The sequence below is a fragment of the Diadema antillarum genome, unplaced genomic scaffold (genome assembly GCF_040938485.1).
Source record: "Diadema antillarum isolate AM-2024a unplaced genomic scaffold, OU_Dant_1.0 scf00000027, whole genome shotgun sequence".
In the NCBI taxonomy this organism is placed as follows: Eukaryota; Metazoa; Echinodermata; class Echinoidea; order Diadematoida; family Diadematidae; genus Diadema; species Diadema antillarum.
Window position 1 is genome coordinate 1,562,929 of NW_027270916.1, and position 14,068 is coordinate 1,576,996.

The window sequence follows — 14,068 nt, forward strand, 5'->3', positions numbered from 1 at the left end:
GTTTTCATTGGCATTGGTTGGTTTGTTTGTTTGTTTGTCTGTGTGCAAAATAACTGACAATGTTGTGAACAGATTTGAATGAAACTTGCAGGAAAAGTTGATAATGACACAAGGAACATATGACCAAATTTTGGTAGTGATCCAGAAATTTTTGTGAATTTTTGAAGGATTTTTGATCTATTGGCATAGAGGGTCCATGAACTTGGAGAGTTCAAGCTGCACATATTTGAGATTTACATGCATGCACTAAGGCCTGTGCTGGGGTGAGGCACCGCGCAGCTACTGACAGCTGATGACGTAAACAAAAGACTTATTGGGAAATTGGGCGACTTTCAGCATTCATGTATAGCTGGAAATGAGTGGCTATCTTAGTGGAGGTCTGCGCTCTCTGAGTGCTTTTCTGGTTAACGTTTTCATTGTAATTACATTAAACATGTCATACCAGTACTGAATTGGCATAGAGATCAATTCTTTCTAATTGCTAAACTTTGGCTGTCATATAGCAATGTCTATCTTACAAACATGAGATGGAGTTACACAATGCTGAAACATGGGCATTATGGTACCCTGGGTTATTTTATGGCGTGCGGCATCAATTAAAGAATTCAAGGCTCAAGTGAGCTATTGCTGCTTAATTAATGGTCGCTATGCTCCTTTGTCCCTTTGTCTGTCCCCCCCCCCCCCCAAAAAAAAAAAAAAAAAAAAAAAAATCCTGCATAAGGCCATGCCCCTCCCACTCTGTGCCTCTGTTTGGTTGCTTCATTTTCTATTTTTTTTTATTTTGAGCCCCCTCCCCCCCACAAATAAAAATAAATAAATAAATAAATAAATAAATAAAAAAAAAAAATAATAAATGAAATAAAGTAAAATCCTAGTTAGCGCCTGCAACGTTTAGTTTACCCAGGGTAGCCTTTTCAGTGTTATCAATGTTTTCTCTGAAGGCCTTGCCTTTGAGCATGTTTCTCGATCATCGTGAATTTTTTGCCCCCAGCATTACCTCGTATTTTATGCGTACCTGAGCTGTTTCTACTGATAAGTATGCAGTAATGCAGGATGATCGAGACCGAGGGAACTTGTGGCAGAAGTCACATTTTTAGGTCACAGTGCAAGCACTGCCATATGGGAAGGTAAACAAGAATCAAGGTGGCACAAACTAGATCAAGAAATGAAATATGTATTAGTATTTTAACTTTATCTGCTATGTGCGTGATGATCAATTATAAATAATGTGGGCGAAATCTCCCAATATTTAAAGACTTTTGGTACCGGTACACTGCAAATTTAGTTACCCGCTGCGTTATTACTGGAAATCATCCCTCACATCACCATGCATCACCGCGTATCACCGCGAATCATCTCGCATCACCTTGCATCACCTCAAATTTGTATCACTCAGTAGAAACAGTCTCTTTAAATAAGGCAAAGTCAAAAAGCTCTATCATGAGTAGGGACCTAAATAAAAGTGTCAAGCTCATGACAGGATTTGAGTAAGCAGTTATTACAGTATCATCCGAGCTTCCTCATTTTCATTTTGTTTCCCTTCTTCCTATTCATATAGCTACATTTTATTCTGTTACCTTCCTACTTTGCAGAGATAATTATTTCCTGATTTTTGCAGAGCTCTTTAACTTCCTCAAATTCTGGGTTCCTACTTGCTCAACAACTTGTCATTTTTACGTTTCTGTTTTCAAACTCATTGTATGCTTTTGACCTGTTTAGGATAAATAGAGTTTGCTATACAGAAACATACATTTCCCATAGACACCTGCCTGATCATACTCAAGACTAGTCTTAAATGAGTTAAATATCATGTGTAAATTTCATTCAGAGCTGCCATGCTCATGTCTGAGTGATTGAGTGTTGAAGAATATGTGTGAATCTAAAGCAGTAAAAATTCATCTGCCATAGCATGTTGTCAGTTAAAGGACAAGTTCACGTTCATAGACATGTGGGTTGAGTAAATGCAGCAATATTAGTAGAACACATCAGTGAGAGCTTGAGGAAAATCCGACAATCCGTTCAAAAGTTAAGAATTTTTAAAGTTTCTGCTCAGTCATGGCTGGATGAGAAGACTACTATAGCTTGTGATGTCACATGAGTACAACGGTATAAAGAAAGTATAAAGAAAATTCACCTTATTTTCACTTTTCTGACATAACAAAAGAACACTCGACTTCTCTCTTTTAGAAGGCGAGGGGAATAATTTTTCTTTAACATACATCAGTAACAAGTCCAAGAAATGTGCACTTTATTCAAAAAGTAAAATTTTGTGAAATTCTCTTTTTATTTTTTATTATATCGTTGTATGCATGTGACATCACACACTGAAGTAGTCTTCTCATCCAGCAGTAATTGCGCAGATACTTTAAAAATTCATAACTTTTGAACGGATTGTCAGATTTTCCTCAAACTTTCACTGATGTGTTCTACTTATATTGTTGCATTCACTCAATCCACATGTACTGAAGGTGAACTTGTCCTTTAATGATGCAATGTGTCCTTAATAGTGGCTTGCAAAAAAAAAAAAAACACAATACAGTACAATATGATATAATGTAATACAATATAATGCTTTTATAAGTTCACACAATAGATGTTTATTTGTCTTCTACAAAATGAAATACTGTATACGCCATATATTTCGTGAGTCTAAATTTTCGTGAATCGGAACTTCCCGACGATTTCGCGATTGGTTAGCGATCGTGTAGTCCTGTACCGAATGGAGAAATGTATTTAAGCGTACGTCACATTCATAGCTTGATCAGAGTCAATATTTTCATGTGTCTTTAATATTGCGAATAGCACCTGACTCGCGAAATTCGCGAAAATAAAAACCTCGCGAAAGTCAGATTTGAAATGAAATAATGCTAAATCTAGTATAGTACATTTATTGCACTAAAATTGATTTAATGCAATTGAAAAAGACATTTGTACTTCAAAGTGCAAATTTCACACCATGTTAAAGTTTAGGAGAATGACTTGAGTATAATCAGATAAACAAAATGAAAGAAGTCTTATCAAAGTCAATCATTAGATTGAAATTATGGGATTTTAAAGTTTCAGATATTTTCACTCAATAACCGAACCTATGTGGAAATAAAGAGAGGCAGTGATGTCATCACCTGCAACTCTCCTATTGGTTTATATACAAGTCACATGATCATGCCAATGCTCATCACAAAAATGCAATTGGCACTTAATGCCTCTTGTATGGTGGTGCAGTTATGTAGATCTTGTTGAAAAAAACAACAACCCAAACTTTTTTTTGTTTTGACTTTCATATCATTTTAATGATATGCAGCAGGGACATACATTGTCATATGACTTGTCAACAAGATTTTAACTCTCTCTCTCATACTCTTTCTTTTATTTCCCATTTACGTGAGTCTGCAGCATAGATTTGTAAACAATCTGCATGAATGTAGCCCCAACATCATGTCATCCGAGCCCCATGCATGGCTTTTGCTACTTAGCATAATGTGTCATGTGCAGCTAGACTATTTTTCTTGGCATGCAGTCACATGCTGCTGCAATTCTACTGCAACCAAAAGTTTATTTTTCAGTTAACGGAATGAAGACAGGTTTAGAGTCTCAGCCGAGTTAGTGTATTCTTCGTTTTTCTTGAGAGCTGGCTAGGCTCATGCATGTAGAAATGATCAGTGTGTCACTGTGCATGTAGAGGTATGTTGCTCGTGCTAAGATTTATATAGGGCATTCACAGAATTTATTACAAGCAAATGCATTTTCTGCATTTACTTGTAATGATACAGACTTGTAACTGGGGAGAGGTCTGGGGGGTTAGATTGAGCCTCTCGCTCACAAGGAGGGTCCACTTTGCATTTTCCTGATATCTGTCAGCACTTCATTCACTGTTGTTTATTTTGCCAAACAAGTATATTAAGTTGTCCATGTGTTGGTGCAATAACATAAAAATAAAAGAACAGAACTCAAGTTCATGCTGTCAATACCAACAGCAAATTTTCGGGCGATTCACCCTTTCTCATGTGTTCTTGATTCACGAATGTCATAAAACTAGGAATATCTTTTTTGCATGTCTGAAAGCCTGTTTAAATGTATGTATACATTGTACATACACCCTGTACAGATATCTTTATCAAAAGGTCCACTTTTTCACCCCATGAAAATCTTAGTTACTGGCCTGTGATATGACCAATCCATCGTGTATGTCCTGCTCATTGAACATGCTAAGCCTAAGTGCTCTATTGTCTTTCAGAACCTTAAGGTTTCTTGAGAATTTTCCATTTACGCCCATTTCAAAGACTTCTGCTTGAAACTATGCAAATAAACAGGTTTAACTAGAAATTTTCTGCCTATTTAATCAAAATGCTGATGTGATTGTCGGATGAATGTAACGCACCTCAAAACTGTTTGTTCATCCTGTGTGTCAATTAAGCAGATTACTCTATTAAGGGGTACCTGATTATGCGAAGACTGCTGTGTGTAGATTCTCTTAGAGTATTCATATATATGAAGCACTCCATAAATGTATTATATCAAATTATATGTTGTAATTGTAGCAGCAATGGTGGTGTCTGAAGAAGCTTATAGTGTATTAGTATAACTTGTAATGGTACAAGCATAACCAAGAGCTACACTTGTATGACTAGGTTGATATGAAGGCATCACACTTGCATGATTGATCAGCCCTGGAGCATTGAATCGTGCAAGTCTGTTGGACCATGTCTGAGATGCAGGCATTCATAGCCCTGTAAAAGATTCCACTGAAGTGGAAAGATGAGACAGAAATGGAGATCACCTGCACATCTGCTCTGTTTTAACTCATCTGCAATATGAGCATCTGAAAAAGAGAATTTGCTTTTAAAATATGTTCACAGTATTCTTTGCCTGCTCTTAAAAATTTGGCTCAGCTGCTGACTAATAAAATGACAACTCGCATCATGTGATGTCAACACATATGGTCATGATGTTTTAATATGTTATGTTTTGTTAATGTTGGGTTATCCTAAATGTTATGTTATTTTATGTTATGTTATGTTATATTATGTTAAAATGTTATGTTATGTTATATGTTATAATATATTTTATGTTATGTTTATATATGGGAACATACAGCAGTCTGTCATGAAAAGCCATTAGGAAATAAAACCTCACTTAACTATCTCAAAGAAGAGTGAAACATCAGGGTACAAGTATTACAAATTGAAAGTAAAGACCTTGTTAATAGAATCATGTTTCATAATCCTGGCAGAAATTCACCAGGCTACGAAGCTTTACTCTGACCAAGGAGGTTAAAGAGATAGAGTAACAACAGAGTTATTCCTTTTGATCTATGTTCGAAGCCGCAGCTCAAAAATATTTGAAGCATGTGCCAAACAGGATCTGCCGCGCCAATGCGAAGACAATGGACCAGTGTCTCATTGCATAATCACCAGCCACTTTCAAAGGAAGATATGTCTTTGTGATGGTAATTACTTTTCGCTATCCCTTCTTATAAAAGGTAGGTGGTACAGACACGAGGATGCGCGAACAGAAATTGAGGAAAAAATGCTGAAATGAAGATGAAAATTACTCGACTGGGCATACCCGGGCACTAATCTGATATATCTATCAATAAAGAATTATACTTGAAGATTATTACATATTAGTTTTATTTGGGGAAATTAAGTGGAAAAGTGATAAAACCAGCTTTCTAGGATGGTACGGTTTTAAACATTTTCACATAATACAGCTCTGATTTACACTTTTGAGCAAATTTCTGAATGGAATTTACTTTTGTTTTACATGCTTTATTATCAAGTGAAATTTCATGTCATTCAATAAATAAATAAGCAAAATATGGCCAACGTAATGATAACGTTCAAAATGAATCTTCAGATTGCTCAGCAAGATGGCGGCTTGGAACATCGATCATCAAAGGCACAAGTGCACCTGTGGAATTCTTTTTGTACATCGATAGAAATCTGACAATTGTTTGAATAATTACAGCCAGTTGGAACTCCATGTATAAAACCTTCTTGCTCTGACTTGATAGTTCAGCAAGCAAGATCATGAGCAAGGTTGTAATGTTTTGTTGCAGTTGGCTGGCATGTGGATATCACAGTTCTAGGACAATTACCCCCTGAACAATTACCCTAGACCCTTGACCTAATTTTGATCCTGAATATTATCTTAACCCTAAACCTAACCCTAACCCTAATCTTTACTCTAACCGTATTATTAACCAGTATTTGGAGGGGGGGGGGGATTGTCCCGATATGGAATATCAGAAATAAACCCACATTACAGTTTCATGGCCAGAACAAATTTGGGAGTTTTTTGTGAAAATGAACTGTTGAACTGGATTGCATTGAATTGAATTTATTTCCACATCATGTGGTGGAAAACCCCGACCAGCTGAGTTGGTTTCAACAGGGGATCATTATTCATAAAGATTCAAAGTATTCATAAAGATACTTATTGCTATCTGGAATGCAGGTTTCTGTTAAACCGGGCATATTCTTTTCCCATGTCAGTTTATCAGACAAGTAACAGTTGCAATAGAGAATTTTTATCATGAATTCATTCATTGACATTTAACTGTCTACCTTGTGAAGTTGCAGGATATGTATTTTTCTCAAAATAGCAAGATTTAGCATCTAAAGCGGGAGATCATTAGTGCCAAACATCCATGATCATGATGTTTGTTCTTTGATGTCTCTTTGTTGTTGTTGTTATTATCATCATCATCATCATCATCGTTATCATCATCGTCATCATCACCATTATCAAAATTAGTTGTAGCATAGTAGGAGGACTAGTGGTAGAATTATTTATGTTGTTGTTTTCACTTTTCGCCTCATCATGTTTATTAACATTATCAGCTGCTTTTCTTTGTTATATTTGTTTTCCATGATGCAGTGCAGTGGATGGCTGTATGTATGTCATTCACACAGCATCTCCCTTCCCCCTGTCTGTTCCTGCGGATGAGAATGTGGTCATCAAGCCGGCGGTGGAAGGGGTGACCAATGTCCTGAAGGCAGTGGTGGCCAATGGGAAAGTAAAGCGAGTGGTCCTGACCAGTGCTGGACTGGCAATCTGTGGTGAGTCCCAATCCGTACCCAAGCCATCTCCTCTGTGCCCCCCCCCCCCCCCCCCCCCCCCCCCCCCCCCCGATCACCAATTTTCAGTCCATCTAGAATACAAGCTAATCACTGAAGTTCTGAAGTTCAAAACTTCAAATTAATCTTGAAGAATAACTATAGTTAGAAATTTGCCTGCCCCAACTGACTAGGCCTATATAATGTTTTTCACAGTATCATATCAAAGAATTCTTGACTCGATGAGATGATATTCAAATACACATTTCAGAGAGAAGACGGGATATTTTGTCTCCTTATTTTCAATTGGAAATGTGCAAAAATGCTCTCTGACGTTACTGCCTTTTCGCACAAGATCGGCATATCTTGTTTGTGTGAAGCAGATAGAAAAATTTGAGCACTGAAAACTTTGCAGCGGTGGACCATGTGTGCAGTTATTGGTAAATTGATTACTGTTATGAACTTATCTAAGCTGTCAGGTTGTGATAATGTGTTCTTTCTGACCTTGAACAGTGAGAAACGCAAAGTGGAAAATGTGTTTGTCACATAGTATAAGTGGGTTTGTGTAGAATGTGCAATTCAACCAGCATTTGTGCTGAGTTTGGGTTCCACAGAACTGTGGCAAAACAATAACTGTAAAATTAAGAAGTGAAGAGGTACAAACAAATAAACAACTCTGAGATTCAACATCCTGAATACAATTTGTGCCATCTGTGCATTGCTGCTTGACACTTTCCAGTTTTTATAGCTACAAATCTAGCTTTCAAAGTAATATTTAGTATCCCTACCCCCCTCTAGCTCTAGCCAGAATTGCTCTTCATAGTGTTTTAGCATCATAGCATTTAGCTTTCAAATGACTCTTGTGCCATGACTGGGACTCATTGTACAGTGTACCACCAGGTAAAGGAAAAAAAGTTCATGGCATACAGCATTGATGAATTTCTCACAGTAATATCTTAAGATAATTAACAAAGGTCTATCTCCATAGCTATCAAGTCTTGATAGTGTCCATGCAATTTAGTATCAAAGCCACAATTCCCCAGCTCTCATGAAATTTTAATTAAGGATGGGCTGCAAGGAAATAAAGGCAGCATTTTCTGATATGCTTTGCTTTTAGTATGTCCCTAAAGTCTAAATTTTCCCACAATTGAAAGGAACATGCTTATAACTCTAAGCAGGTTGTAATACGGAAATGATGTTGATGCATATCATGGAAAACAGAAAACTGATCCCTTTATAAAGATGTATCCTGTTTTTGATCTCTTTGTGTACATAATGATCATAGAATTTTCTCCTACACATGTATGTGAATCTCTTGTGATCTTGTTACCATATTGAGGTTCCCAGGTTTCTATGACTCACTGATATTCAATGTAGTTTTCAAGTTTCTCATCTATTCTCTAATATCACCCATATTGTTGATGATCTGTTGCATTGATTTCTTAATATCATTCCCAAATAAATCAAGATTGGAAATTTAATTCCCACTAACTCATATCCAAGGAGGTAGAGAATAGATCCCCTTAAACTGACATGGCAGATGTGTGGTAGAAAGCACAAAAGGTAGTGATAAAGTTTTTTTTTTTTTTTTTGCAGTAGTGAATGTCAATTTGAAAGTACTCGTAATACACATAGAAAACATGGAAATATCCATTGCCATGGTAGAGTAGTAGTAATGATAATTATGATACATACAATTTCTATGATGCCATTTTCCATTCAGATTAACTACTCAAGGCACTTGAGCAAAAAAAAACTGAAAATAACACAAAAGAAGGAGAAGATATGAATGCCTTTCTTCAAAACACAGACTTAAACAACTACAAGTGGGATTTTAGGTGGCTCCCAAAAGACTTTACAGAGTTTGAGTCTTTCAGCTCATGTGGAAGTAAATTTCACAGTGCTGGTCCTGTATGAGGGAAAGCTCGTTCCCCCAATATTTCTTAGAAAGCAGAATATGGAGTGTGTCAAAGGCATAGATATAATATGTCAGTGTGAGAAAAAAAAATGATTTACTTTTGGTAGTTGACAACATGATATAACCCTGTTTTCATTTCAGTGTAATATCAGCTGGACCTCATAATTAATTGTGACCGTGCATCACAAAACCAACAAAAAGTCACACTCATTGATTTTGTGTGAGGACTGAAATTAGGTAAAACAGGTCAACCCAGCCAATCCTTAGTTTTTTATATTTTCTGAAAGAGCAAGTCTTCTTCTACATTATACTAAAGTTTGGAATCATAAAACTAACAGGAAATTGTGTTTTTAGCAGTTTTTCTCGAACACTTTCTGGTAGAATAGTTTGAAAAGGTGTGCCTTGAAGAGTCCCCTTTTTATTTCTTGAAAAACCCTTTCCATACTCTTCACTTTCAACTCTATTAACTTTGGAAAGTATGATGCAACTACTTTGAAAGTTGGCTTTAATCATCTACAGAATGTGTTGATAAAGCATGCTTAATTTCAGCTTAATCTTATAATCCCTTTATTGTTGTTGCTCCAGTGGTTGACATCCTGTTTTTTGTTCCATTCATCACACAGCTAGCTTGGCTTGGTAAAGATTAGGCACTTGAGTAGACCCTGTACTTCAGAGCCTCTTTTCTCAGTTCACACTTTCCAGAATGCGTGCTTTCTTTCCAATATTAGGATAGGTAAGGAGAGTCCATTTGAATTGAATTTTGCATCATTTTAAAGCTTAAAGTCTGCTCTTTCAGAATCTTCTCTTAACTAAAAATCCATGTCTGGTGACTTTTTGTTTGTTTTGTGATGGAGGGTCACAATTATTCCAAATCTGTGGCCATTCCATGTGGAAGAAAATGGGCTACTTTGCAATGAGTGATTGTAAATTTTATTTAAGACATCTCTTCTCCACCCCCTTATCTCTCACTCTCTCTCAGCTCTCTCTCTCTCTCTCTATTCTCTTGTGCAACTGTTTGTTCAGGGTATACTATGGCCGTGTTCATGCGAATTTCGTAGCCAGAATCACAAACATGAATCATGATTCAAAACGGTGTTTCAAATCACGGTCTCAGCGGAAGAGCGTTCATGCGGGCTTTTGCAATGCTGATTCTGGCTCAGCTCATCCTTTGCCATTGCGCAGCGCACTGCACAGTTTGACCTTGTCTCTGCAACTCGAGCCAGACCTCCTTATTTCAGCTGTACAGGCCTTTACGTTTTTATTTCGTCGAATACTTTCCGATAAGCTGTGGCATTCAGGCTCTGCCCACAGATGGAGGAACAGATCGAGGAATAATCCTAATTCTTCATCTCTCCAATTGTTTCCCTTGGTAGACACAGCGCTGCAGCTATTACTTTTATCAACTCAATCGGAGAGTAATTACATGCATTATTATATTAAATAGTTAACGTTAGATACTAGCATAGAAATGGTGTATGGCGTTGATGTCTAAACAAACAAGTGCAAGTATGGTACCAATAAAACACACGATTCATAAGACGTACACAAGCGCACGAACAGACCTAGAAGCTGTGCATGGGATACCCCATGAAACACGCATGCGCACAGCACACAATGACGTCATAGAATCATGATTGAAATCACGGTTGCGTTCATGCGGTTTCTGCGATCGTGATTCTGGCAGAATCATGATTCAAAACGCCCTTTTTTCCGCGTTTCAGATCGGCATTTTGAAACGCGTTTAAATGGAAAAATCGCATGAACGCAACGCATCTAAACACGTTTAAACACGTTTAGCGACTAAACGTGTTTAGAAACGCAATTCTAGTTTCGCATGAACGCAGCCTATGTTTTGCATCTTTTGACTGGATATGTTGTCAACACAGTCAGCAATCCAGTGAATGCCTCACACTAGACACCAACATTTACATACTCTTGCAGCATAGGGTTCTCATGTTGCATAGTACACTCAAACAGACCAGATGATGTCTGTCTATGCCCTTTAGGCCATAAAATGGGCTGGCATATACATCATCATTTCATGTATTTTCCTTCTTCTTTATCGCCTTTTTTTTTTCCTGTGCCAGACCCACAATATAATTCCCAGACAAACATTCCAGCAGGACTCCAGGATAGCTGTGTGTTAATGACAGTGCAGTGGTGTGTCAGTCATCCTTCCATGCATCTGTGAAGTCCACATACTATAGAATGTCTGCTATCCCCTCTCTGCGTAGAGAAGGTTTAAATCTTATTAACCTGCAATTTCAGAGATATTTGCTAGGGTGAAAATCTTATTGAAGGAGCCATTGGCTATTGGATCAAGTAAATTAAAAACAGAATTTCTTTCCTGCAAACTTAAATCCATTAGCAACAAGAAGCACACTCTAGGCAAAAATTGTATGTTAATTTGCCTAGAAGAGCAGGTGATCTGTGAAGCTTATGTGTGGAAATGCTAAATACCCCCACAGCTGTATTGTCAAAGAGGTGTGATATGAAATCCCTTTGTTTTTTGGAAATCATAATTCATCAATGGGAAGGAAAGTAGCCTCAGAAAAAAAGTCCTATGTTTTTCAGTAGGTACAGTTGCTAAGCTTGTGTAATTGTTCATATCTACTGTAATCTTGCTCCAGGATCTACACTACTGTGATTGCTAAATCTCTGGACATTCTTTGCTTCTGATGTAGGACATGTGAACAAAGTCTATGACCATGTAAAGAAACAAGTTGGTTCCCTGGAGAGCTGAGAAAGAAGGGTTTATTCTATAGCTCATTTTTTATTCATTCCATTTTGTGTCAAGTAACTTACAATTTTGTAAAGTTTAATGTTGCCATTACTACTGGTTAGTAAGACTTCCCATGGTATCAACAATGGTTTCAAAGAAGTTCCATTCAATTTTACCAGTGACTTTATTGAATAGAATAAATTTGGTTTTAACATAGATAAGGGAAATTTCATTAAAATGATACAAAAGAGATTAGAGTAATGGAAATAAAAAATTCATGGTTTGATGAAGGGGTGATATCAGTCCCAACCACATACATGCAAATTAGATAAGATGTGGTGATGGTTTCTGTGATTTACAAGTCTTCCATTTGCAATTGTACACATATCTTAACCTTTTTTTCCTTATTTGTTTAAGTGAATCAATTAATGAAATAATTGATTGTACCTCTTGCTTGAAATCTGTTCAGAATAAAAAAAGAATGAATTGGTATTGATGTCTATTTTTCGAGAAAAACTGTTGCCAAAAAAAAATGTTGTTGCATCCATAAACCAATCTTTGAGATTTTTAGGCAATAGTATCAGCAGTTCATAGACTTTGCAAAATATGATGGAAGCTTTCAACAGTGTTGTGCAAGAATAGATGTGATTTGATGATTTCCATTTATTTTACAGTTTGTTTTATTGTGTTTTTTTTTTTGGGGGGGGGGGGTGGGGAATCTGAAGAAAAGAAATTTTCACTGCTCTGTTCCCCTCACTTCTTCTGATTATCAAAGTCAGCTTGACATAGAGTTTCCTTTTAAGTCAGAGTGGAATACAATCCATGCTGCTCACCACTTCAGGTCAAATTGTTTTTTTTGTTTGTTTTTTTTTTTTGCTTTGATTGTTTTAATTTTATGTATGATTTGTTTTTGAAAATCAATAAAACACACACACCAAAAAAAAAATTCAAAATTTGTCAAGCCAGCATAAAACTCTTGTTACTTGATGCTACAGGTTTTTGGTGTCTGATATCATCTGTATACCATAGTAGTCAGTGCAGCTAGCTTTCTTTTTAGAGCCACCCTCACGTGTTAGCAAAGCATGCTCCAACACATTATCATTTTGCCCCCATGGAACCCTGGCTGTACACACTTGGGATAAGTCGTGAACATGTTGAGGTGTTCATGCTGCAGATGCATGATGCTATGAATAATCCAGCCTACTTGGGGAGCCTCATGATTAATTAATATTCCTTGTGTCACTGCATGCATAATTATGTCCTTGAAGAACAATGTACATGTCCCTGCACTGTGCATATGTCTGTCTGTCTCTCTGTCTCTGTCTCTCTCTCTCTTCCTCACTTTGACAGCATTGGTCTATACTTTCATGGTGTCTCTCCCTCTATCTAATGATTAATAAGCTTTCTCACTCTCTTAATGTCTTTTCCCCAACTCTCTCTCTTTTCTTTAAATGCTCTTGTCATCTTTTGCTTCTCTCTTGTCTTTCACTTCTCTTTCTCTCACTCCTTTGTATAAGCTCTGTCCAATTCACCATAGTGCTAATTTGTCTCCTTCACATCCTTGGTTTCCATTCAAGAGCCAAGCCATTAAGGTGATGGGGAGTATCATGCATATTTGACGCTTGTCACTTACAAAGTGCATCCTGATCTTGAAGAACTAATTGCCATACTAGCTTTTCAATTTCACATGTATAATGTGCATTGTGTGTTTCTCTGATTTACACTATATGTGGCCACTATAATTTCAAGAAGTAATTGATTAGAGAGAGCAATCACGTAGCTTTGAATTAAATGAATTTTGCATATTTCAAGGGTGTAATATGTTTTTTTTTTCATTATGGATGTATTCGATGTATATTTATGACATTGTATGTTTGTTTGTTTGTTTGCTTTTATTTCTGCATTCAATCAGATGCAATTTGAATGCAAACTTCAAAAAGTACAAAGACAAAGAATAACAATTGCAGTGAAATAAATCGATAACAGTACATAAATAGATTCACATAGGTGATTGCATTGAGCAATGTAGATACACAGAAACATAAAATAAAATATACAGTATTTTTCAGTAAACAGCAGAGATAATTGAATGCAGGAGACCACCATCATAAGCGATTAAGCTTGAAATGGATGGAGGCCTCATAAAATGACTATCCAACGACATAACTCTCTTGGAGGAAGGTGATCAGGTGAGTGCAGTGCAGTTGCAGGTGAGAGTGCAAGATGCAGTTGTAGGAAGAAAATTGAGATTGACAATAAGATGACAATCTATACTATAAATATTTGTTAGCTCAATTGGTTTGGAGAATATAATTGTATCAAATATCGTTTAAGTGAAGCTTTCAAAGAATAAATACTTGAACAAGACTT

At 36.7% G+C, this 14,068-nt stretch overlaps 1 protein-coding gene across 2 annotated transcripts in view; it reads left to right on the forward strand.

The window, feature by feature from the left end:
- The window catches only part of LOC139735375 (uncharacterized), an 82,899-nt gene that overhangs the window by 47,253 nt on the left and 21,578 nt on the right, over nt 1-14,068 (forward strand). For both annotated transcript variants that reach the window (XM_071646127.1, XM_071646133.1), the window contains exon 3: nt 6,880-7,061. In XM_071646127.1, the coding sequence (XP_071502228.1) occupies nt 6,880-7,061 (182 nt within the window). The remainder of the gene's footprint in view (nt 1-6,879; nt 7,062-14,068) is intronic.